The sequence below is a fragment of the Diadema antillarum genome, unplaced genomic scaffold, assembly GCF_040938485.1.
Source record: "Diadema antillarum isolate AM-2024a unplaced genomic scaffold, OU_Dant_1.0 scf00000199, whole genome shotgun sequence".
NCBI classification, from domain to species: domain Eukaryota; kingdom Metazoa; phylum Echinodermata; class Echinoidea; order Diadematoida; family Diadematidae; genus Diadema; species Diadema antillarum.
The window spans coordinates 1025749-1051433 of NW_027271088.1; the positions used below are offsets into that span (position 1 = coordinate 1025749).

The 25685-nt window shown below is 40.5% G+C and overlaps 1 protein-coding gene across 1 annotated transcript; it reads left to right on the forward strand.

Annotated features, from left to right (window-relative positions):
• The first annotated feature begins 2168 nt into the window (after positions 1 to 2168).
• On the forward strand, positions 2169 to 25685 carry LOC139723768 (uncharacterized). The gene is made up of 12 exons (XM_071634978.1): positions 2169 to 2297; positions 5084 to 5306; positions 5798 to 6021; positions 9193 to 9290; positions 10544 to 10677; positions 11297 to 11353; positions 12155 to 12229; positions 13695 to 13814; positions 14629 to 14760; positions 15149 to 15187; positions 23308 to 23399; positions 24236 to 25685. Exons 1-12 carry the CDS (start codon positions 2197 to 2199, stop codon positions 24342 to 24344), a joined length of 1404 nt encoding a protein of 467 aa, XP_071491079.1. The 5' UTR covers positions 2169 to 2196; the 3' UTR covers positions 24345 to 25685.

The following is a 25685-nucleotide window of genomic DNA, read 5'->3' on the forward strand; positions in this document are numbered from 1 at the left end:
GGACATAAAAATGAAGTTGGGACGCATTTCGAGGGTGCTGAATCCGAATCTGGATGATGCAACTTTTGAATTCGTGAAGATTCTAAGACATTCAAGATGGCCGCCAAAAATTGAAATTGCCATGTATCTCCTTTGCAAAAGTGAAAAATTTGAAGAAAAAAAAATCGATGGTCTCAGCTTGAATCTGAATCTGGATGAAGTAACTGTTTTTCTTGAGGTTTTTGAGGTATCCAAAATGGCCGCCAAAATTAATTTAGAAATAGTTATTTCTTTACAAAATATAAATGAATAAGAAATGATGGTTTTACCCTATTTCGAGGATATCGAATCCGAATTTGGTTGATCCAAGTCTTGCATCATTTAGGTTTTAGAGATATTCAAGATGGATTCAAGATGGCCAAAATAGATATAAAAACTATGAATATCTCAAAAACCTCAAGGGTTCAAGAGTTGCATCGTTAACCAGATTCGGATTCAGCACTCTCGAAATAAAGTAAAACTATCATTTTCGTAGTGATATAGACTCACCAAGTATAAGGAAATGCTTAATTGGAATTTAGATTTTTGGTGACCATCTTGGATAATATGAAAAAAAAATCTTCATTAATACAATAGTTGAATCAACCAGGTTCAGATTCAGCGCCCCCGAAATTGGGAAAACGCATTAATTTATTCTTAATTTTGTACGATATGTATTAACATATAGCATATAGCGTATATTGCTTTGTATTACTTTATATGGAAATAAAATCATTTGAATTGAATTGAATTGAATTGAATTAAAGCTTCAGTTTTTGGCGGCCAATTTTGATATCTTAGCACCCTCAGGATATCAAGGTTGTCATCCGTATTCGGATTCAGCATCCTCGAAATAGGTTAAAAACCATCAAATCTCTTCAACTTTTCATCATCTAAAAGGAAATATATATGGGAATCAGAATGTTTGGCGTTCATCTTTAATATCTTAGAATCCTCAAGAATGCCAAATTACATCATCCAGTTTCAGGCTCAGCACCCTCAAAATACGTTATAACTTAACTGATTTCTTTGTCCAATTTTTCACCATTTATAAGGAAATATATATAGGAATTTCAGATTATGGTGGCAATTTTGGGGGCAATTTTGGCGGCCATTTTGAATATCTCAAAACCCTCAAGGACGTGTGGGGAAGCTGTGGTTCAGCTATTAAACACAAATTCAATATTCTACAAAAACGAACAGTGCGGTCGACTACGAACTCCCACTATTTATCTCCCTCTGACCCCATCGTTTTCTCAATTAAAAACATTGTGATATTCACACTTTTCGAAACAACGTTCTTTCTTTTTGGCACAATATACACTTTAACCAACTTCCCTTGATGTTTAATCAATGATTTTTAAATACCTATATCATATCAAAATAGTTTTTTGTATTATGTATCAGACAACTTTCTGAAGCCATTATGCTTATGATGGTCTCCATGTATTTCTGTTATGTTTAGAGTTGCTGGTATGCAGATACATAAATAACAGTCTTCATTTTATCATCATTACATAATGTCTATAACTTGATAAGGACATAATTTGTTTGTTCAATAGACTTTGTGTTACAAATTTTAATGGCCTATGTATGAAAAAGATATGCAGAAGTGAATTCAATCAATCAATCAATCAATCGATCGATCGATCAATCATAAGATGACAGGTCAGCCTATCTTCAAAAAGCTCCACCTACCGTACCATATCTTTGGACTATTCCAGCTACAAAGATCTTGAAAATTAACTATACACAGCCAAAACAGCGACTAGGAGCTGTGCTGTAGGATAGAGTTGATAAAGTTACTAGACAATAGAATTACACAACATGGAGAGTAAACTATGGAGAGCTAGGTATGCTCCACCAAGTCGCTGAAAATTCTACTGGGTCATTTTACAGCAACAACACAGAACTCTACACACAAACATTTTATTCTGTGTATAGTTCTGTGTTTTACTAAGGAGCTCCTTGGTTTTACAAACCGTCTTCCGCGTTCTAGTGAATTCACGTGCCGGTGGGAGTAAAATGAATGAACCCTCTGGTCCACGCCCCCTCACGTCACCCACCCAGCCAGGAGAAGCCACTCTGCTCGCTGATGACCAGCTGATAAGTTTACAACAACACAAACAAGCAGAACAACGTATTGCAGATCGAAGACTGACTTTGGTTGCGTCAGTGATGGGAACTATAAAGATAGAAGGTATTGAGATCTACCCAGCCCAAACAGAAGGGAGTCCTGAGGTATTTTCAGACGCATCGTTTCGTCTGGCCAAGGCGAAGTGAGTACTAGTGGGCCTATAAGATTTACTAGGAGTAGGATATGATATTCGAAATAACGTTAGTTGTACTTACACAGTCCCATATACTGATATTTCTGTTTGCTGTGTGCGTGTTGACTCTAGCTGATGCTGGCGATCTCTGTAAATGTTGCGAGGACAATAATTTACTCATGATACTAACAGGACTCAGTTACAGTGCCAGGAGCTATCAGCAGGTGTTGCTCGTATTGGAAAATGCACACCATAAACGGACCTACGGCTTTACGCATTTAAAATCCTTGTGGGAAATACAGCCACCGAAAAAAATCCCACGAACTGGATATTCTTAACCCGTTCCACACAGGAACCTGGTGGTCTATGTACCGGTATTAAGTCTGTGGGGATTTAAGAATTCAGTATGGAAGGGGCTAAGTTTATTCGTGATTTAGTATTATCACGTAATTATGTAGGGTCTCACTCTCGTGTAGTTTGTTATTTGCAAATTAAAAATAGACAAAAAGGAAAAAAAAACACCAATAAACCCAAACAGCCATCAAACCAACCATTGAACTAAACAAATTTACCACCAAAATCTACGAAACAAACAAAGCAATAAAGGATCATGCTAATAACACTCACTGAAAACAATTTGAATCCTATATTCGTGTTCGTGTCCCCATCAGTGGGTTAAATTCATTGCCTGTTTAATGCCCTAACCTATTTATTTATAATACATCCTGTTGATTGTTGAGAACGGACTGATTTTGTTACAACATACATTTCCCATAGACACCTGCCCAAGTATACATTTGACTCATCCTCAACGGGTTAAAGTTAATACTGGTATATATGGTACCGGGTACCTCAAGGATCGGTTATCGGCCCAGCCCTCTTTCTGCTGTATATAGATTACATCACCACAAACATTGAGTCCAAGATGCGCCTCTTCGCAGATGACAGTGTGATCTACAGAGAAATCCAAACCATGAGTGACGTCGCTATCATTCAGCAAGACCTTCAAACCCTGTCAGACTGGTCATCAAAATGGCTTATGGCATTTGATATTGAAAGGTGTGCCTCCCTCACCATCACAAGGAAGAGAAGCCCGATTGAACACAACTACAACCTTTGCAATGAGTCTGTACCCAGAGTCGACAATAATACAAGTACCTTTGAGTCACCATATCTAAGAACCTCTGATGGAACACACACTGTCAAATCATCCAAGGCAAGGCTAGCAAACCCCTTGGACTGATAAGGATCGGAGAACCCTGTCATCCTGTTCGAAATCTGTAAAATCCAATGCATACATGACCCTTGTTTGACCACTGCTGGAGTACGCTTCTGAAGCCTGGAATCCCTACACCTCCAGTACTGCTGAAGGCTTAAATAGAAAGAGTTCAGAAAGCAACTGCTCGCTTTGTCACCTGCAACTACAAAAGATCCACCTCAGCTTCAGGACTTGTCTCCAATCTGGGATGGGATCAACTGCACATACATTGTCTCCATGCACAGAGCACCACGTTCTATAGAATACATCACCAGCTAGTCAACATCCATCTTCCTCACTTCATAACCCAAGCTCCATATGTCAGCAGAAGAGATCATGTACTCAAGCTCACCGTCCCCGTAGCATTAATTGATTCTTGTAAATTCTCATTTTATCCCCGAACCACTCGCATCTGGAACCAGTTGCCAACCATGGCAGGTACTGCCCCAATAGTAGCTGCCTTCCAGGAGGCTGCCCTTGCTGTCATCAGAGGGCTGAAACCTCCTGTGGGTTCCATGTTGCTGTAAATCTCACACCTGCAGAATTTTTAGTGTGCACATCACTTTTTATTGTAAATATACTATGACTGCACCATCACCTACTGTCACAGCACAACCAATCCCAGTTTAGTTCGGAAGAGCTGCTTCAGGGATTATCTCATCAAGGTTCAAAAAGCATTGTCTAATTCTAGAGTTGTGCAACCTGGATGTCTCTAGAATTTGTGTGAACACTGTGTGAGCTTAGAATTTACTGGGGTTTCAAAAAATTATCAAAAACACTGAGTGTCTGCATCAGTAGAAAGTATGAAACATAGATCTAGGTCTAGTATTTCAAATTTCATGTAATGGGAGACATCACTCTAGATAAGAACCAGTGGTGACCATGTATCACTTGTTAACCAAAATAATGTACTGTAAAAGTGGTTTCTTTCGCGTACAGATACTTTCGCGGTTTCCATTGGTGCCGACTTTTTCGCGTGTGTTTAAATTCGCGGTTGGCAAAATCTGTGAATTCACAGTCGGCAAAAACTGTTTTATTTTGCACGTGAAAACCCAAACTATACTCCAATCATTCTTTTATTTATTAAATAGAAATTAGAATTAAAGGCAGGCTTACCTAAAATCCCGTATCTCGAGTACTTTATAACATGCTTGTACCTACATTGCGCGGTATCCTGTGTGTGTGTGTTGACCATCAATACACTTAATGCGCGGAATCTTTGTGTGTGCATGTGCGCAATAGCGTTGTAACAAGCAGTGAGTTCAAAACATTTTCGCGTGATGTTAAACTTGCGGTTCAACCTCAAAGCGCGAAAAGCGCGAAAATAAAACCACCGCGAAAGAAACCACTTTTACAGTAATCTCTGCATCTTCCATTCACCTGATTTAACTCATTGTCATCAAAGAAACAGACCATAATCTATATCAGGATGATTAAATGTCAAATATCTTGGCAGAGTTTACTTGAAAAGCTGTACATAGCTGACATCATTCCTATCTTTATTCTTTTTTTTTATGTTCTGTCTGTCAACATAAAGATGGGTGTCAGATGAGGAGGCTACATTCTGCATTGCATGCAATCAGAAGTTCACCCAACTGCGGCGGAAGCACCACTGTCGGATGTGCGGCCGAGTGCTGTGCAGCAAGTGCTGTAAGGAAAAGGTGCCACTTCCACAGCTGGGCCTTCAGGATCCAGAAAGAGTGTGTGATCTGTGTCTACCAGTTACAGAGCTGGTTACTAAAGCAAGGTCCAGTACTGCGGTATGTTTGAGATTTGAAAAACTGGTGTTCTGTTGATGTTCTTTTGTTTGACTTTTGTGTGTGTTTCCCTGATGCATGCAGATATAGAGGTAAAACTCTTTGTGTTCATTATAAAACCATCAGAGTATCAGAATCTGAAACTCAGGGTTGGTCTGTTGGAAAATGAGAGTTCCAATGTTTCAGAAAAATTTGCCAGATTTAATCAATCTATGACATAACCTTTAGAGTGTCATAAAAGTGCTTCTAAAATGTTTTATGCTTATGTATGTATATATATATATATATATATATATATATATATACACACAAACATATACAGGATATATAAAGAAGAGGTAAAACCTGTCCTTCATCAACTAAATGAGCAGAGTTGGCAGATAGCTTAGAATAAAAAGAAGAGAGCAATAAGTATGATGACACAGATCCTAACGAGAAATAAGTTTTTGTGCAGTCATAAATATATGATCTGTCATATTCTCCTTCTTGAACAGTCTTTCCAGACCGAGGCAGCTACGGGTCTCCTCAAGAATGTCAGCGATCCCAATGGCCTGAGAAAGGTCGTTGAACTTGGAGGCATGCAGACCCTAATCTACCTGTCGAGGACAAACGTGCAGCCGGTCAAGCGAGCCTGTGCATCGGGCATACACATGATGGCTACTCATCAACCCCTGCAGCACCTGCTGGCCGAAGCTGGGGCCATCAGGGCTATATGCAGGTAGGATGTTAGCCTTTTGACATGGCCTCGTGGCTAAAGATTGAGACTAACTCGCCACACCGAGAACTGCGAGAAATGGGTGAACGCGAGATCAAGTGGTGCAGCCACGAGGCCTTTTAACCTGGGTTTTTTTCCCTACCGCCTCCCGACAGAGGCGAATATGAATGATTCATATATTCATGAGTCAGAGCACAGTTGGTGTGCTAATGAGGACATGTCAACGCTGCACTGGCAATGCAGGCAGCTACAGATGAGCGAGCTGCCGACATGCATACTTATGCATATTCATTAGATGCGACGGCGTGGTGAGCAATGCGGTCGCTGCTTGGCCGCTACCCTATAGGGTAGCAGAATCAGTGAGAAACAAGGCTCAAGATAAGAAATTCGTGTCGGGTTTCAAAAGGCCTCGCGGCTGCGCCGCTCGGTCTCGCGTTCACCCGTTCTCTCGCAGTTAGTCTCTTTCACAGCCACAAGGGCTTGCCAAAAGGCTAGTAGGATGTGTGCAGCAGGTGCCTGTAGGCTTCACCCTTTCATTCCCAGAGCAAGATTATCTTGTAGTATGAAATTGGGATTTTGTAGAAGTTAATCTTGAGCATCACAGAGTATTATGGATTCCATTTGTGAGAGTCATGCACCCCCAGATATTTGTGGCAGGCTGGATAATTCAAAAGCATAGAAATTCAGAGTTTATTGTGTATTGACTCATCAAGAGGAGCTACTGTACATTTTATTTTCAGATTTGTATTAACACCAGACAAAATTAACAGTGTTTACTTTGAATGACTGCGCTGTTGCTCAGAACAGTCATGAAGCTAGTTGATAGCATGCCTGACTGAAAAGTTCAAACATTAACTCTCTTTTTGCAGCATACCATATTTCAGTACTATCTGTTTTGAATATCTATTGAATTCAAAGTGCTAATATGCTAGTATGTATGAAAGCAGGTTACTGTGATGGAATTATGTGACTGTGCATTTGATATATTCACAGGGCTTTCATTACAACAAAGTTAGATAACAGGGCTGCCAACCTTGAGTGAGAGTTTGGCGTGAGACACTGAGGGAGCGAAGCGACCTCCTGGCTAGCGCGTGGTGGCCTGCTGTGCGGCCATACGTACGTACGTACGTACGTACTACATAGTTAGTGTATGTAAAGCGATGTAAAGCACACGCCATAGCCATACATGTACTGTAATTTGCCAAAAGTACAAGCTACGCTCACGTGGTATAGGTAGAAACCAATCGTAATCCAATAGCTCGTCTTTGCGCGTGAACCGAAAACGATTATTATTGGTTAAGCTTTACACTCGCGCGGGAAAATCTCGAAATTTTGGGCTTGGGCATATCGATATTCGGAATATCAGAGAATTTAGAGATATATTTATTTTTGTAGTCATGTACATTCCATTTTGGGGGTTTAGAGTGAGATTTCGTTTATCAGAGTGAGACAGTCAAAATTGGTTGAATTCCGTGAGTCTCACGCTCAATGCGTGAGAGTTGGCAGCCCTGAATTAATATAAATCCACATTAAATGCATGAACTGTCTACATATCACATTTGAGTGTATGCATGGTCATACACGTAATCATCCAGGGAAATAATATACCAGGGCCCCGTTTTATCAAAAGATAAAATTAACTCTAAGTACTAAGTCAAAATAATCTATGATTATCCTCTCAAATCAACTCTAAGTCCGTAATCAATGATTAACTTCCAAATCAACTTCAAGTCCATTTTATCAAGAGACCCAGAGTTGAAATCAACTTCAACTTCCTCCCAAATCAACTTTAAGTTTTCTCAACCACTCCAAATCCATGATAACTTTATAGTTGATAAGATATCAACTGTAAGTAGAGACAGTCTAGGTAGACTCAATTGTAAGGCAAGTTACAGGAGAAAAATGAGTGTCACACTTTCCTAGTCTAGCTGGGGTCTTGACACAAATGTTTGTCTGCTAACTGCTCACTTTCTCTAACATTTTAAATAGTTACGTTTCTTTCATCTAGTTATGGTCTTTTTCTTGCATAAAATTCACGATCGGCACGCATTGCTTATGGGACTGCTGCACGCAAACACCCTAGACAGCTGCAGTCTCAATCCCACCCTGCGCGCCCGCCGCCTCGGCCCGCCCGCCCACCCGCCCGCCCATCAAGCCATCGCCAGCAAGGGCAAGTAACCGAGCGCTGGAACTGCGTCTGTATGCAATGCATATCTTGCCAAAGAATATACGAGGAAACCAGTGATTTCTGATGTGTGTAGCCTACCTTGAGCTAGCTCGTCTCATGCTAATTAACAGTTTAGTCGGCCCATACAGAAAGTAACAAGTTTAATTTTAAAGCAACGAGTACGACAGTAAGATCTATCTAACCAGTTAGGACCTAGGCCTAAGTAACGTTACAGCGGGTCGTTTGTACTTACCGTAACACTGTAGACTAGAACGTCTACTAGGTCTAGAATTTTGACATGTAGACTCGCAATCTATTCTTTACAAAGCTGATCCGACATGTAACACACAAGACTTGAAACAATGCACATACGACCTTCACCTTGGACAGTCCCACTGCAGAAATCCTCGCTCTGTGTCAGATTATATATGTCAATGAATACTAACGTTAGATCTAAGATCCTACGTAGTGCAAGACAAAGTGTGCAGGTTCTTCACGGTACGAACATTACGCAGATTTTCGTTGAGCTGAGATGTGCTGGATCTATCGACCTGTTATCATCAATACAACGCAAAATGGCGTATTTTGCGGTTCTGTTGCAAACATAATAAGTCAGCGGCTGTAGCGCTAATCATACTGCGGTGTCGGCGCACTATCAGATTACGCTTCTGTGGCCATGGCAAACAATCACGTACATTCATTTTTTTGTTGTTTGTTTTGCTTTATGTATTGTATTGTTTTTAAGCAGACAGTACCAGAAACCAGCCTCGTTCTGTGTTTTTTGTTTTGACTATAATCAATAATTAAGTCATGGTGATCAGCTATAACTACAATTGACTATTAAGTCGTTTCGTAAAACGGAAACTTGAAGTTGATTTAAAGTTATAGCCAACTTTAAGTTGATCAAAGTGAGCTTCGATTTCACAATCAGCGCTAACTTTATCTGGATAAAACGGGGCCCAGATGATGGGTATTACATACTAGTTCTTCTTTCACACTCTTATCAGCATCCTGAGTACAGCAGATGAAAGTCAGGACACCCTCCTCATTGATGCAATCAGCTCCCTCATGATATTTGTCAAGTCACCACATCTCAAGATGAAAGGTACGACTTCACTTGTTTCTTACGGGGGGAGGGGGGGCAAAGAAGCCCTATAAAGCTTTGTTTTGATGCATAGTGAATTCTTTGAAGTCATCTAGTCACTATAGCTTAATGCATTCTGATAGCATGCAATTACTAGGAACTGTCTGTAGTTATACGCATCTGTACTGATGGTTGTCATTTGTTTCAAGAAGATATAATCACTTTTTTTTTTCCTGCAATCTGTGTCTTTGTGCTTTGTAAGCAAAGACATGATTTTATTTCCTTATGCCAAAGCAGCAAAATCAGAAAGATGAATTACATGGACAAAGGTATTTGTAAGGATGTGGGTAAGTTTAGGATTTGAACATTCCTCTCCAAATGACCACTGTGATATCAGATTTTTTTTTTGCAATGAGAAAAGTTGTTTAAGATATGCGGAAAAGAGACAGTTGCCTAAATTGCATATCAATGTTTGCCTACTGTGATAAAGAATATTAGTAAAATGAAATTATAAATATTCTGTAACTCATATGAAAGTGGGGGTGTCTTCTGTTTCTCTTGATTTCATTCTTGAGGTCAGAACAGATGTGCAAGCTTGAGTCTTGGTGTACATTAACTTTGTTCTTTCATATTAAGGGCTATGATGTTGGTTATTCTAAAGAAATGCACAACATTCTTTTGTAAACCTTATTTATCAAAGAGTGTTATGAGGAGAAAGTTCAAATGTGGTGTATTTTTGCTTGAGCACATATATGCATATCGACCAACATTCCTGTCCTGGAATGTGACTTCTAGATTACATTACTTCCAGTCTTAATCACTTTGTAAACTTGTAGAAAGTGAAAAGTAATACTTTCCAGAGTTTTCTTCACATTGACAGTCTTGTTTATTCTTTTGCTGCTTATTAGTAATTACTAAGTGTCTTCAAATGTTGCCATTATGGATGGTAGAGTGCTACGTGTCGTCACCAATAACATTCCAGTTGTCTACGATTTGTTATCTTTCAATTGAAAGGAAAGTTTCTCAAGGTTGCACATTTACAGTCTGTCTCTCTTCATTCCATGTTTCTCTTTGTACTGCTTTGTCCCACAATTGTACAGTCAATGTGGATGGTACACTGCAAAATGTCCTCACTTTACAACGCGCCACTAGTGTTCAATTTGTAAGCTGTGGATCGCAGGCTGCATTTCACAGGGTTCATCATAAACATGTTAGATTTTATTTCTTATCATTCTGTGCATCCTTTTGTACCGCTGTGTCCCACATCTGTACAGCCATTGCCGATGGTGCGCTGCAGCCGGTCCTCAAACTGTGTGGCATGCAGGCTTCAGAGGCCATTGCACTCTTGGCTGTGAGAACTCTCAATCTCATCACGGAGCATGCAGGCAACCACGCAGCCATCATCGAGGTGAGACGATGCTGGTATCTTATCACATTATTTTGTGGTGAGATTACCCAGTATCTCCTGCAAGAGTGCATTGAAGAAAGGGCAATGTAGAGTATAACGCTCCTTGATGATACTTGGAATTATTTTGGAGAATACATTGTTGCAAAACAAGATATTGCAATGAATCAGTAGAGTTTATAGCGTGATCAAGCTAGATATCTTAAATGAGATCCATATTTACAAAGGCTTCATTCTTGATATCCGAGAATGCAAGAACACCAGGAAAACCAGAATTCCGTTAGATTGAAGATATAATAACATGAGTGATCTGCAGAACAAGACTATACAAGTTTTATAATAACTTGTTAGTTATAATTCATGAGGTCTTGCAATTTCTAAAATGTGAAGGTGGACATGATTACAATTCAGATGTGTTTGTCATAGCATCAGGATTTTTGCAATCATTGATTTTACAATCCAGTCAAAATCAAACAAACAAGAAATTGAATAAATGGATGTGATGAGAATGTGAAAGATGATACTACAAAAGCTTAAATTCATGATCAGAAGATATTTCATACTTTTATGGAATATATAATCATTCGATTTATTCCTGAATATATTGCTTTTCATTACCCAGAATGATCGAAATGCCTTGCCTCATCTCCTGTCCCTGACAACATCTAATGATGAACAGGTAACAAGTTTTGACTCACACTATTTCACATATCCTTAGGAATTTCAGAGTTAGAGATAAGTTATATTGCATAATCATTAGTATTCAAAACAGCTAGACATCTATATCTCTGAGGCCTCAAAAGGGATTCAACTTGACTTTTGATTGACAAAGTTGTCGATGTAATTCTTGTGCATCTGCCAAGCATTCACACTTTAGATGATTTGTTGATATGGGTTCTTCCACAGTCAGATTTACTCTGCTGTTGAGATAAATATTCACATTTTGTTGTTGTCTCCTCAGGGTTTTGATTGCTGCATTGTTGAACTGCATTTCCTGTACTTGTGCAAAAGAAAGCTAAGGCCTACTGTCATGAATCCCCTTTTTGTGTGTGTCTTAAAAGGGAATGAACACTTACAAAGGAAAAGGAAGTGATGAGAAAATATTCCACGTATAAAGTCTGTATGTATTGTGGTGCTTTTGAAATGCAATCTTGGAAAGAATTGATCATAATAATGTAGGCCATGGACCACAAATAATATTGCCCAAAATATGGTACAAACTAATATGCATAAGAATTCCATTTCTTATTAAAATATTACAGTATTGTTAAAAGAGAACATCTGGAGAGCCATTTACAAATTGACTGCAGACTGTGCCAATATAGATGTAGTGCTAGCATGTCATGGAGTTTAATTTGTTGCCCCTGCTATACTTCAACTGCCCATATGTTTGATACAGGGCACACTCAGTTCCTGTTCGCAATGTGTTGAGTTGTTTGACCTTTGTCCTTTGCCTCTCATCGATGTTGTGATGTTGCAGATGCAAGAAATCACTTTGAAGACACTTGGAGGCTTGTCCATGGGAACAGACTGGCATAGGCACAGAATAGTGCAGGTGTGTATCAGAAAAAAACTTAATCCTAATAACACAAGATGTACATATTTTGATAAATGTTCCAGATGAATTGAGAGTGCACACGCATATTTATTGAAACTGCTCCAAGACATGTCATGTAGTAGTGGTGGATGTTTCTTGCTAAACTGTGTTTAAATCATGTGACAATAACAAGAAGAATTATCCGGTCATAGAGAATTTTGCATGAACTCCTACCGAGACATGCAGTGATGTTTAATGTAAATATATGTGTGCCGCGACACGAGAAAATGGCCCTTAGCACTGTCATGCACAAACGCTGTAAAACAATGCGGAAGTTTGACAAACCAATTTAAAAAAATAAATAAAAATAAAAAAGATCAGCTAGATAGCTGCGTGCACACACGTAGATGCATCAAAAAAGTAGCAGGATTTGGACAAAACATGCTTTTTTAAAAGTAATAATTGGGGTGCTTAGGAGTGGAATTTCAGAAAACAGTTTGCATGTCTAAATATGTGACCCGCTACAACAAAATGATCCTAAAGTCGGGCGAGGTCAATTATTTGAAAATTGCATGACACAATTCCCTAATCTTTCTGCTTTAAAGTGATATATAACACATCTCATAAAAATAATCGGCTGTGGAGATATCGATGTTTAGAAGAGAGCATGTCGAGACATCTGAGAAATCACTGTTTTGAGAAAAGCGCCCTAAAAGTTCTCCTTGCGACGCAATCACGATCAAGGGACACGCAAGTCAGTATTCACCTCCGGACAATAGAAGTTAAGCCCTAGCAACCCCCGAAAAGCTCATTCAAACACAGCGTCGGCGGTCTCCTCACCAACCAATCAGTGACCAGGATGCCAGGAGAAGCGGCTGGGCATAGCGCACCCCGCCAACACGCACCACCAGTCGACTGGGCAGTGTGCGAGCTTCACGCTTCGGTTAGCGGCAAGCAGCAAACTGACCAATGAGATCACTCTGGTCGTTGTTAGGGGCGGAGCCTATACGTGGCGCTCAATCCAAATGTTCGAACCAGTTTCTGCTTCGTTGAAACGCCAAAAAACATGGCCTAGAAAAACGCTATTTTTTGGTCTTTCCTTTCATCATTTTGCTTCAAAATTTCGACAGATGATAGAAGACATGTCAGACTCTAATAATATGTCAAATTCAGAAAATCGTAAGTTTTGAACAATTTTGATGCTCTGACTTCAAACTCAATTTTCACGGCTTCGACCTTGCGCGACTCTAGGACCATTTTGTTGTAGCGGGTCACATATGTCAGAATTCATTCTACAATGTGGCGGTGAAAACTCATTTTCAGTATTCTATGCCATAAGGGCCCATTTTTCGTGTCGCGACCCATATGATTTTGTAAAAACAGAAACTTGTTCAAAAAATGAAGGAGAAAGTGAGAGAAAAGAAAACACGAAAACAGGACATAATGATTTTTTTAAATTTTTTGTCTTTATTTTTGCTTGCAGGAGGATTTTTCAGCTGGGCGCTGTCTGGCCAGGGTGCTACGAACGAGACCCAAAAACAAACAGGTGCTGTGCAATGCTGCCTGCCTGGTGGCCAACCTGGCTGTAGGAGAGCAAGACCAGGTTAGTACACAATGTATGTAATTAACAGAGGAATGTGTTCTAAGCAATGCTTGGGAAATGAAAGCAGAAGTAACACTGCTGATGCTGTCCATTCATCATGGGATTCATAGTATCATTGTTATCATAATAAATGTTATAATCTTGTTCAGGTCATATCATATGATAGGGTCTAGAGCAATTACCCCATGGGCAATTACCCCAGACCCTTCCCCTGGCATTAATCCTAATGCTAATCCTGAGCCTAAACCTAACCCAAGCTCCTAACCCTAACCCTAATCTTTACTCTAACCTTACCACAAACCAGTATTTAGCCGGGGGGTAATTGCCCTGATACGCGTATGATGGTTCAGCTCATCTCATATGATATAGTGGTTGATAACATTCTTGTGCATCCATTCCAGGGTATGTGTACTCTCTGCAAGTCCCATACTCTGGAGTGTTATACTTGTACTACTCTTGAACGAGGAATACTGAGCATCTTTCTAACTAGCCCTCTTATATTGTTCATGTATCTACATTAATATCCTAATAAACCGTGTATGGTGTTGTAACCATGCTTTAAACAAAATGTTGTTATAATGATTATATTGTTCATATATATTCTACTTGTACGTATATACATTGTACATGTATGTATATCTCTTGCATACGATAATTAGATGTATTATCATTTGTGTCATTACTTGATTATGACTGTTACTTTTTTCATCAGAGAATAAAAGGAACATTTGGTGATATGAGGCAGGGTCAATTTATGACAGATGGCCAGATATATTGACATACTCCTTGCTCGCATGATTTTGTTGATTTACAGGGATCGTTATCGGAGTGCCTGGACTCCCTTTGTACCCTGCTCACTGAATTCCGGTACCAGAAAGAGTTGCTGACGCATGTTGCCAGAGCCCTTGCCAACTTTGCCAAGTTCCGCCACAATGCATTCAGGCTGGTAAGTGCCAAAATTGTATCACTTCAGTTGCTTTTGATCACTGGGGTCATATTTGATCTTTGATGATTACAAAGAAAGTAGATTCAAAAGTGATGAGTGACAATATGCTCACAGCTGTGAATAGTATGTTGGATTTACAGTTGCTTGCCATGACAACTGCACTCATTGTTGGGTTTTAAAAATTAGCAAAGAAAATCATGATACTGGGTCGAGATGTTGGATGCAAGTACTGAATGGAAAAGAGCAAAGTGTGTATGCCAAGTGTTTAAAGTAGGATTTATGGACATTGGGTTAATCGTTACTATAAAATTGTGAAGAAATGTACTGTTCCAAGTGTGAATAAGTGCTGATAGATGTGAATATTGTTTGCATTTACTTAATACTGCAGGTTGATCACCTACCAAGCATAATCACAATTTGCCTCAAGGTAAGATTCCCATATTCCTCATTTTCTTAATCTATTTGTGTGCATGTCTTGCAGCATTGTGTATAGTTTACAGTCTTAGCTGTTTCTTGAGTCTTGGTTGAAAAATAGTTCATTTTGATAGGTTATATCATATCGAATAGGATGGTTTAAAGAAGAAAAAGGTGTAGCACCTGCTCTGTTCCTCTCCCAGCCCAGGAATGCAATGGATTCTTTGAAGATACTGGGTGAAAGTGCTGAGGTGAAAGTTTTCCGGTGAAAATGCTGAGCTGTATGAAAGCCATGAGGTGGAAGTGTTGAGGTGGAAGAGCTGAAGTGGAAGCAGCTGACATGTAAGTGCTGAGGTGAAAGCACTGAGGTGTAAGTGTTGAGGTGTAAGCATTGAGGTGTAAGCATTGAAGTGAAAGTGCTAAGGTTAAGTGTTGAGGGGAGAGTGCCGAAGTGAAACGTCTCAGGTGAAAGGGCTGGGGTGAAAGTGCTCAGAGGAATGTGCTAAGGTGGAAATGTTGAGATGAAGATGCTGAGGTGGAAGTGTTGAAGTAAAAATACTGAGGTGTGTAATATCCCCATCTCACTAGAAGGCAATTCCGCTACGATCATCAAAAATTGACAAAGCGCGGCGGGTCATGGCTTGATCTCTTTAAATCTTCTCGATCGTATCTGGAGCAGTTCAGAAACACGGAGGGTCGCCACCATCACCATGGTCAGCGACCTCGCTACGGAAGTTTTGAACATGTCCAAAACTTCCGTATTGTAACAAATTTGCCTCTTTGTTATTACTGAGTATTTTCATCCACTCAATCGGGATACTCGCCAAAGTATATGGCTGGCAGGCACCTCAGCTCATCGTTCACTCATTCATGGTCACCTCACACCCTCGCTCATTAGAGCAACCACCAACAATGAGCACCCACTACATGCACTTATTATGTAGGCCAAGACATCACAAAATGAGTCAACAGTCAGGGTACATACCGTTCCGATGTGTTTAATCGAGGAGGATCAACTCCAATACAGCTGCAGTGTATGTCGATTCAAGTACAGAGCATAGCAAGAGAGAAGTACAGTAAACAGAGTATTATTGCAGCCAAAACAGCACCACCATGGCAAGATTCAGGGAGGTGAGACAACTCACCTCCCTGCACCTCCCTGGCAGGATTCAGTCTTCACCCCACTGCAATCCCCAGACAAACTCATCAACACTGACTGCCAAGACAAGTGCACATCACTAAACTTTATACTGACCTGACACTGGGTCAGGCACACACACACTCATGACCTGTGTACTTTAACACATGACCTATGCCTACAGTACAGTACACACTCCAGTGCACACTCCAGTGCACAACCCTGGACTGATCCATTACAGTGAGAGGGGTGCTCTAGGCAATTTTGTGACACAACCCTCTACCAAGATTGAAACGTCCCAGTTTCAAATTATCTGAAAACGCCACAAAATTCACAGAACGTTATTTTTTTTTTCAAAGAAGACAAAACGAAAACTATTTACAAACTCTGAGGTACGACTGACCAACACACGTATGGCAATTAAGGCATCAAGTATAACATACAAAAATATACCTTCTCACGTAGCATATACAGTAGCGTATCGAAAATATTTCTTGTCACACACTAATGTTTGGCATTAGTTGTTTAGCACTGAAAGAGGTATCAAACTTCAGAATACGTATGGCACTTTCATACTTTGCATCTTGAAACACCCTATCACTTGGCACAACAATATAGAAATGTGAATACAAGCATAAAACTTTCTTCATAAAAGTCCTGTTCACACCTGAGGAACTTGCAGCAATTAAACTCCAGATATCGTCATACATGTAATACAAAACAAAATCATGTCTCGCTAATGGTAACAACGCACAACTGTCAAATCGTTTTGGTAGAGAAAAACAACAGAGAAAGTGAGCAGAAATAGTTAAAGAGAAGGGGGAAATGTGAGGCAGAAAAGGAAAAAGCAAAAGTGACAGGCGATAGAGAAGGAAAGTAGAGAAGGGTAAGTTAAGACATAACATGACAATTTAAGTCTTCCAGTAATCACTTGAAAACAAAATGTTTTAACTGTTTGCACAAATTTTTTCTTCTAAGTCCAACAACAGCGAACTTCAAGACAAAGGTTACAAGATAATGAAACACTCGTTCGAATAATGCTGACAAGATTCTCCAACAGTGTTATCAACAAACAGACTTAAACATAATAAACATACACCTGGCATGTAAAAAGCCAAGTTTAAATCCGGTTCCCTTTGTTCCTCTAAAAACATACATATAACATATAAACTAATTTTTATGCACCTGTTCATATACATGTCAGCCATACTCCTCCTTTGGCAAACCTGCTTTGGAATAAGCTTTATACACAACAGACAAAAAGTGTACCTTTATGTGTACACTATACATGAACACATAGTTAGAAGAGAGTGAAAGTCTGCATAAAAACACATACTTTAGTGTAAAGACAAAATATGATACTAAGGCAGTTATCATTTGCATTCGATCAGTGTGCTTTGTAGATGTAAACACAAATTTATATGATCGGCAAAACTTTTTTTGTTACTGCAAAGAGAACTCATACAAACCGAACTTTTTGTAAAGTATTCCTTTACCAAGTGTCAAAAAAACCAAGGCATAACAAAAGCATTACTTAACAAAACAGAAAAGTTTTTGAATACTGGTGTACCATATTTACAATACTTACAACATATCAACCTTATCAATGCATATAACCTGTAATAGAAAAGAGACAGAGACAGAGAGAGGAAGAGATAGGGAGAGTGGGAGCAAGCAAGAGAGAGCGAAGAGGAGAATAGGTAAGGTTAGAAACAGGTTCAGAAAAGAAATAAACGGTCATAACACATAGATACATGCATAGTAATGTACATAGGAACAAAACCATGCATTAACTATTACTTCTTCGACAAAGCGTGATTACATTCCACGCTGTTATCCCAGTCCTTAGGGACCTTTACAGTGTAAGTTATTGTCGAATCGAACTGTCGGATGATGCGTCCGTAGTAATAGTAGCGGATAATCTTCTTCTCAACCGCACTTGCAAGAAGGGTGGTAGGCGCAATCGGGGTGGGGGTGTATCTTCCTCATCTGTGTCGCTGCCGCTAGCCGACTGGTTATTCAAGCTTTGTAGTAGGAAAGCCAAAGTCTTTCCGCTGGGGCGAGATGTGTGGGCGTAGTCGTCTGCGACATTTTCTTCATCGTCTAGTGATGAAGTTGTCAGGTCAATAGGCATCCTCATCTGTCTCCCAAGCATCATCCATCTGAAGTCTTCATCTGCTAGTTGGGCGTCTCGTATGTCTGACAGTGTCAAGGCAGGTTGTGAAGTAATACCTCTGACGTTTCCATCTATGTCATCTTTTGGAGAGGTGACTTGGGACGTAGTCAGGACTTCAGTATATACCTCTTCTACCTTTCTTCCACACTGTTTACACTGCATGCGTGATAGCCCATCTGCATTTGCATGTTTGCGACCTGGTCATGCTGGCTCAGATCATGTTCTTGATCTCCTCTGTCATGACCATGTAGCAGATGTGCCTTGCCCTCTTGCCCGGTGGAAATCTGTTTGGCTTGATGGGAAGAATGAGGCTTTGGATTAATCATCACTCTTGGCCTTCTTGCTGAAAGTAGAAGAGACATAATTATCTGCAGACAACTGTGACTTAAACTTGGTCCCTTCATCAGAGTGTAGCTTGTGAGATATACCCCAAAGGTATCAATTCCTTCTTCGGGGGAGACTTGCTCCGCTCACCCAACTCACACCTTCTGATACTCGTACGCACCTCATCAGCTGTAATTCCTGGCTTGTAAAACCTAGCCTATATACTCAGCTAACATCTTTTTCAGCCCATATTGTTATCCATCCCTTGGACCAGCATGCACCTCGGCTACACGTAGGCATTGTTCTGGAGTTTCAATGGCAATACAACATGCCTCCACAGAGATTTCCTTTACTCTGCCTCCCAATGTCTACTCATGCAATACGCCCTTATGCACTTCCAGCTGTTCCCGCCGGGACCAATATGTCTTGGCTGACATCAACATGTGCGAAATGCCTGACCACTCTGGTCACATCTGATTGTCTTCCTTGGCTTCTACAAGCCACCCCTCCATGTCATCTTCTACCGGAACATCTCTTTAGCACTTGTATACGGCCACCACAGAGAAAATTTGGCTGCTATACCCCTGACCATCTGCCTGCTCACCTTTACTTGGTGATATAAGACTGTCAGTATCTCTAGTATGCTTTACCATTTACTCTTGGCCGCTCTGTCTCTGGCGTTACTTGGATAGCCCATCCAAATTGCCATGTTCTTCCCAGGTCAAAATTGCATTCTAATGTTATACTCAGCTATGTTGCATTTATTTCAGGATTCTTGTCGTTTTCTTGTAAGGTCTTTCCTCAAATCTTCCATAATAAGAAGTGATTACTCGGCAGTCTTACCAACTCACTGTATGAGTCATGCTGCACACGAAGGGTGTCATATACTACATGCTGGCTCTCAGTGCCCTTCCTTGAAGACTTGCTGTCAGAAATGTTGCTGCTTGGAAGTCATTCCAGCCGTTAACTTTGATACAAGCCTTAAAGTGCGGCTTGTATTCGTTCCAAGATGACTCACCATTATATCTATCTGGTACTAGTAATGGTCTCTGATGCACTCCTGGGTATGGTGTGTGGGGTAGAGGTATGCCGACATCACTGACATGGTATCCATGTGCTTGCCCACAACCCACTGGAGATGATTGGTTGCTCTGTCTCTGCATTGGGGTGTGTTCTGCTGTATTGCTAGCTGGCATGTTCCTGTTTCCTGGAATCAGGGGCCCTGCATTCACTGTGTTTGCCACTATCGGTGTCGACATGCCAAATGTCATGCTCGGCCTTGGGTGTGTTGCAAAATTTGGTCCCTGATTTATTGGTGTCTGGGTTGGTGGTTCCATCGACATGTAGCCTGTCTCATTCACCTGTTTACGCTGAGGCAACTTGAATCTAATTTCAGAATCGACTTCACGAAATTTCTGTGGAAATTCCTTTGCTCGAGTTGGAGTTTCTCTTGTGCAGAGATTTGCCTGAGAGTTACTAGCATCCTCCTGTCGTTCCATTCTTGGATCTTCTACTCGAGCCATTTCCCACTCGAGTAGTTCCTTGTCCATCCTAGAACGGCTAAGTGCCTCCCTCAGTTTCGCAATCTCTCTCTCTACCTCCAGTACCCTTTCTTCAGGACTTTCCATTTTCGTTGTTTGCAGAGTCAGTCTTTATTTCAACCCAAAACCATCAGACCGCCAGAATTTTCAAATAATTGGTCAGAAACTATTACATGCGGAAACAGCCATAAATCATGATGAAATGCATCATTGTCTGAGCTTATCACAGTTCTCTGAATTTGTTATGGTCTTATTTCCAGACTCAACACAAACAACACTTTCTCATGTGTTCATCCTCATTGAGCCATTGTTTTTCATCTATCTGTGTATCAGTAAACTGATCTGATATCTCTGCAGATATAACCCAATACAGGCTACCATTCCCTTTGAATTACTCAGTACCACCTGAAGTACTACAACGTATTCAGTGCATGCTCACGACTCACATAGGCCTACGAGCATGGTGCACTCACGAGCGAACTTGCGAGAAAGTCCAACTCACGAGCAGGTTATACTCACGAACACTATTAACTCATAACTCATGAGCAACACTAACTCATGAGCAACACTATCTCATGAGCAACACTATTACTAACTCATGAGCAACACTAACTCACTGACACGAGCATATGCTATGCTTTACGTGTACTTGTCAGGTACATGCTTACGGGTCACACTTGCTTGTGCATTCAGTGTCTGAGCTATTTCTGGGTGCATCAGTTCTGAGCACCAATGCTTTTCACTGTATCGTAGTGCAACTCATTGTTATACAGATACAGCCTGTATCACATCATGACATGCATTGATTGAAGGCTTTCAATTACGTTTCAACTTCACTTCTGAGCAACTAGTTCTAGTGCTTCATATCTGAGTTGAAAATTATGTTTCAACATCACCTCTGAGCAACTATTGCATCACATCTGAGTTGAAATATACCCGCTCTTATTGCGAGGATAGACTCATGAGTGAGAGCGACTCAAATGCCGGCCAGATCCCACCGCTGCCACCATTTGTAACAAATTTGCCTCTTTGTTATTACTGAGTATTTTCATCCACTCAATCGGGATACTCGCCAAAGTATATGGCTGGCAGGCACCTCAGCTCATCGTTCACTCATTCATGGTCACCTCACACCCTCGCTCATTAGAGCAACCACCAACAATGAGCACCCACTACATGCACTTATTATGTAGGCCAAGACATCACAAAATGAGTCAACAGTCAGGGTACATACCGTTCCGATGTGTTTAATCGAGGAGGATCAACTCCAATACAGCTGCAGTGTATGTCGATTCAAGTACAGAGCATAGCAAGAGAGAAGTACAGTAAACAGAGTATTATTGCAGCCAAAACAGCACCACCATGGCAAGATTCAGGGAGGTGAGACAACTCACCTCCCTGCACCTCCCTGGCAGGATTCAGTCTTCACCCCACTGCAATCCCCAGACAAACTCATCAACACTGACTGCCAAGACAAGTGCACATCACTAAACTTTATACTGACCTGACACTGGGTCAGGCACACACACACTCATGACCTGTGTACTTTAACACATGACCTATGCCTACAGTACAGTACACACTCCAGTGCACACTCCAGTGCACAACCCTGGACTGATCCATTACAGTGAGAGGGGTGCTCTAGGCAATTTTGTGACAGTATCGAGGTCGCCGTGGTCTTAGAGCGTATCACAATCGTCTCACGAGCGCATTAAAACGCCACATTCGTAGCTCTGACGGAGTAGCAACGCGATAGGCGTAACTCAAGCGCATCAAAAGCTCCCCCCATCGCCCATAGAAATTACCACTTTTACAGTATTACGTAACAGGAACCAACCATGAACGATAAAAAGTGATGCACAGACCAGGAAGGTGGACATGGAGAAAACGTATAAAATTCATTTTCCATGTACACTCAGTACTAATCTAGTCTGTTTATCAAATTGTTTATTTGTCATATACCATTCCAAGTCAATGAAAGTAAATCAAATTGTAATCTTTTCAAATATATCTTCATAAAATTGTCTCATCTTAGGATATGATTTGTAGTTTGCTTGTAAGCCGCTTCTTTTATATTATATACACATTTTACCCTTTTAATTGAATGGATGACTGAACTTATAGTGCAATTTCACATCAGGTTCTAACTGGTGTGTTCTAGAATGCTAAGATGTAAAATGTCGGGGGGAAAACCATATTCTGCATATCCATGTTGGTTTGACACTGACATCTGCGTGAAGAAATTCAATCATGAAACCCATTTTATACCCCGATCGCTTGAGATTGTAGCATGAGCCCAGCGTAAACGTATCACTGTCGCTCCCATCGTATCACTGTTGTAGCAGGTCTTGATAAGCGTACGAATATCGCAACACAGTCGGTGTGATCGCAGAAGCAGCGCGTCTCGTCGGCCTGGAAATGCGGCAACAACGTGGCAGAGTCGTATTATCATCATGGGGCTATCGCCTACAGTGCAGGTTGAGCGTGGAGAAACCTTAGTGTAATCGCCTCAGAGGCCAAAAATGGAGACGGACGGCGATCGCCACAATTTGTTAGTCGTCACAGATCGCCATGGTCGCCGTGGTCGCCTTCCTAGTGAGATGGAGGCCTAAGTGTGGAGCTGAAAGTTAAGGTGTAAGTGTAAGGTGTCGGTGTTGAGGTAAAAGTACTGAGACGGAAACGTTGAGGTGTACGCATCGAAGTGAAAGTGCTAAGGTGTAAGTATTGAGGTGAAGCATCTGAGACCAGAGGGCCGAGGTGAAAGTACTGAGGTGAATGTGCTAAGGTGGAAGTGTTGAGAAGAAAGTGCTAAAATGGAAGTGTTGAGGTAACAGTGCTGAGGCATATAAGTATTCAGTTGAATGTTAAGGTGTAAGTGTAAGGTGTAAGCAATGCTTACTCTGCTGAGGCTAACTTGCACAAATAAATATGCATTGTCATCGTTTTCATTGCAGTCAAGTACAGAAGAGGTGCGGGCTCAGGGCCTGCGTATCGTTCTCTCTCTCCTTCAGCACTCTGCAGATTCTACCATCAACTGCCTCCTTAAGTAAGTAAATGTCTCTTGAAGGAGAAAAAGCTTTTTTGAAGATCTAAGGGCACAAAAACCCAAAGACATAAACAAAAACAGAAAACCAGATCCATATCCGTAACCCTGGTATCTTAGCAACTGATTTGATACAACAAAGTATCAGTGTCAGATTCTGCATATCATTGGAAGACTTCCTGATTTTGTGAAAACATAACTTTCTAGAAGGGATTTTAACCTTGATAAATCAACTTACCATTCAATTTGGACATTAGGGTTCCACATTCCATAGTGATGAAGTACCACAATAATTCATTTTCTTTCTCAAACAATTCAAAATCAAATCCCAATCATGCCTTTACAAGGCTCTTCCATCATTGCATGAGCATGTCTCATTTTCATATATCTTTACTACAATCGACAATTATCTATTGTCATGAAATTGTCACCCATAAGCAGGCCTTGACACTAACTTTTTTTTTTTCTGTGGTGGCCTACTCGAGCTGCTCAGGCCGCTGAAATCTTTTAATCTTAACTTTTGGTGGACTGAAAAAAGAAAAAGAGAAGACATGTGGGTGAAAAGGAAGGGAATATGTAAATTTGATTTGAATTTGAGCTGCCCGATCGAGCTACCACAGGAAAATCTTTTTAGAAGTTTGGTGGCCCAACATAAATTTTTAGTGGCCCTGGGCCACTGCTGATGTCAGGCCCTACATGTGAAAAATCTTCCCCACGGAAGTGCCCTTTTTTTTGACCCTTTATACAGGCACCTCTCGTGTAATGTGCAAACACTTTAGGGAATCATAATAGAAGTCAGCAGGTTAATTGAGGTACATGTATATGTGCTTCCACTGTAGTGATGGTGTTACAGACATGCTGAAAGCTATCTCCAAGTCACCGGGCATGATAGACATCATGCAGAACAACCTCATGACCCAGGTTTCAGAGAGAGAGGCGCCCTCTTGAGTCCACTTCCATGTAGTCCCAGCGTGGGATGTTCATGCCGTGGCAGTGTCGACAGTCATCGCAGGTGTGTTTCATCAAGGGAAGACCCCCTTTTGCAGTGAATGAATGAATGAATGACATTGCCTGCAAAACATGCTCCAATGTATTTTTTTTTTCCACACATAACCGGTTTTCTGAAGAATTGTACTGTCTTCGTCAATGTGAATTGGAAGACTTGTATATTTCATCATGTATATTGCCAAAGAAACTTATGCACATTTAGTACTTATGGCAGTGTCACTTTCACTGCCATTCGGATAAATGGCAGCTCTGCTTAACCTTTTCTATGCCAATGAGTCTAATCTGCACAACTCTTACACACAAACCTATGAGCAGGTAATATGTGGCACGCATGGGATAACCGGTTGAGTCCCGAGTATACTCGGGCAAGTGTCTATGGAAAATGCATGTTGTAGCAAATCAAACAATTCTCAATGGGTTAATTGATGTAAAAACTCATTTAAACAATCTTAGTGCAAATCATTACCTCTGAAAGTTGCAACAGCACTTAGGATAGACAGCACTTATTTCTCATGGGCAGTTAAAATCAAAAAGCATAATTTCATGACGTTGAGCAAACCATTGAATTTACTCCTTTACTTATGTGGAATGCATGTTTGAGGATTTGTGTGAAATTCACTACTGAATATACAAGTTACCCAGTATGTAAGTACCATGCTTTTGGAGAATGGACTTGCGCACTATTCGCGGAACGTGTATAGTATTGAAATGATTTTTCAATCATGTTTCATATATCGTACTTTCATTTTCACTTCACTATATAGATATCTGTAAAGACTAATTTCTTAGGGAATGAAAAAAGCTACACCAAATTACTTCGCAGACTTTACTTCTAGTCATCCAAGAAAGCTAGGCATCCAGGAGCATTGTATACATGCCAAGGAATTTTACACGCCAGGTGTACACATAAAATGTATAATTTATTTTGGTATCCTTGCAAAGTGCTTGTTTCACATGTTGGAAGACTAGATAATGAAGTACATGTGCAATGTGTTTCTGTACAATCGCTGTAGAATAATAGCACCATATTTAATTAGATGAAGACAATGCAAGGGAATTAGGAAATGATGAGAGAGCACTGGAGAGAGTGATTTTTAGTGTTTGTTTGAATTCACAAAGACATACCAGAAATTGGGTGCTTGAATGAATCAATGACATGGTAAGATACACAAAAAGTGAGAGAGGGAGGGCGAAACAAGCTATTGCAGTCGGCCATTACAATCTATGTGAGCCATTGTACAGAGGTTAAGAACTCATAATGCATTAGATTCATGTGGATTA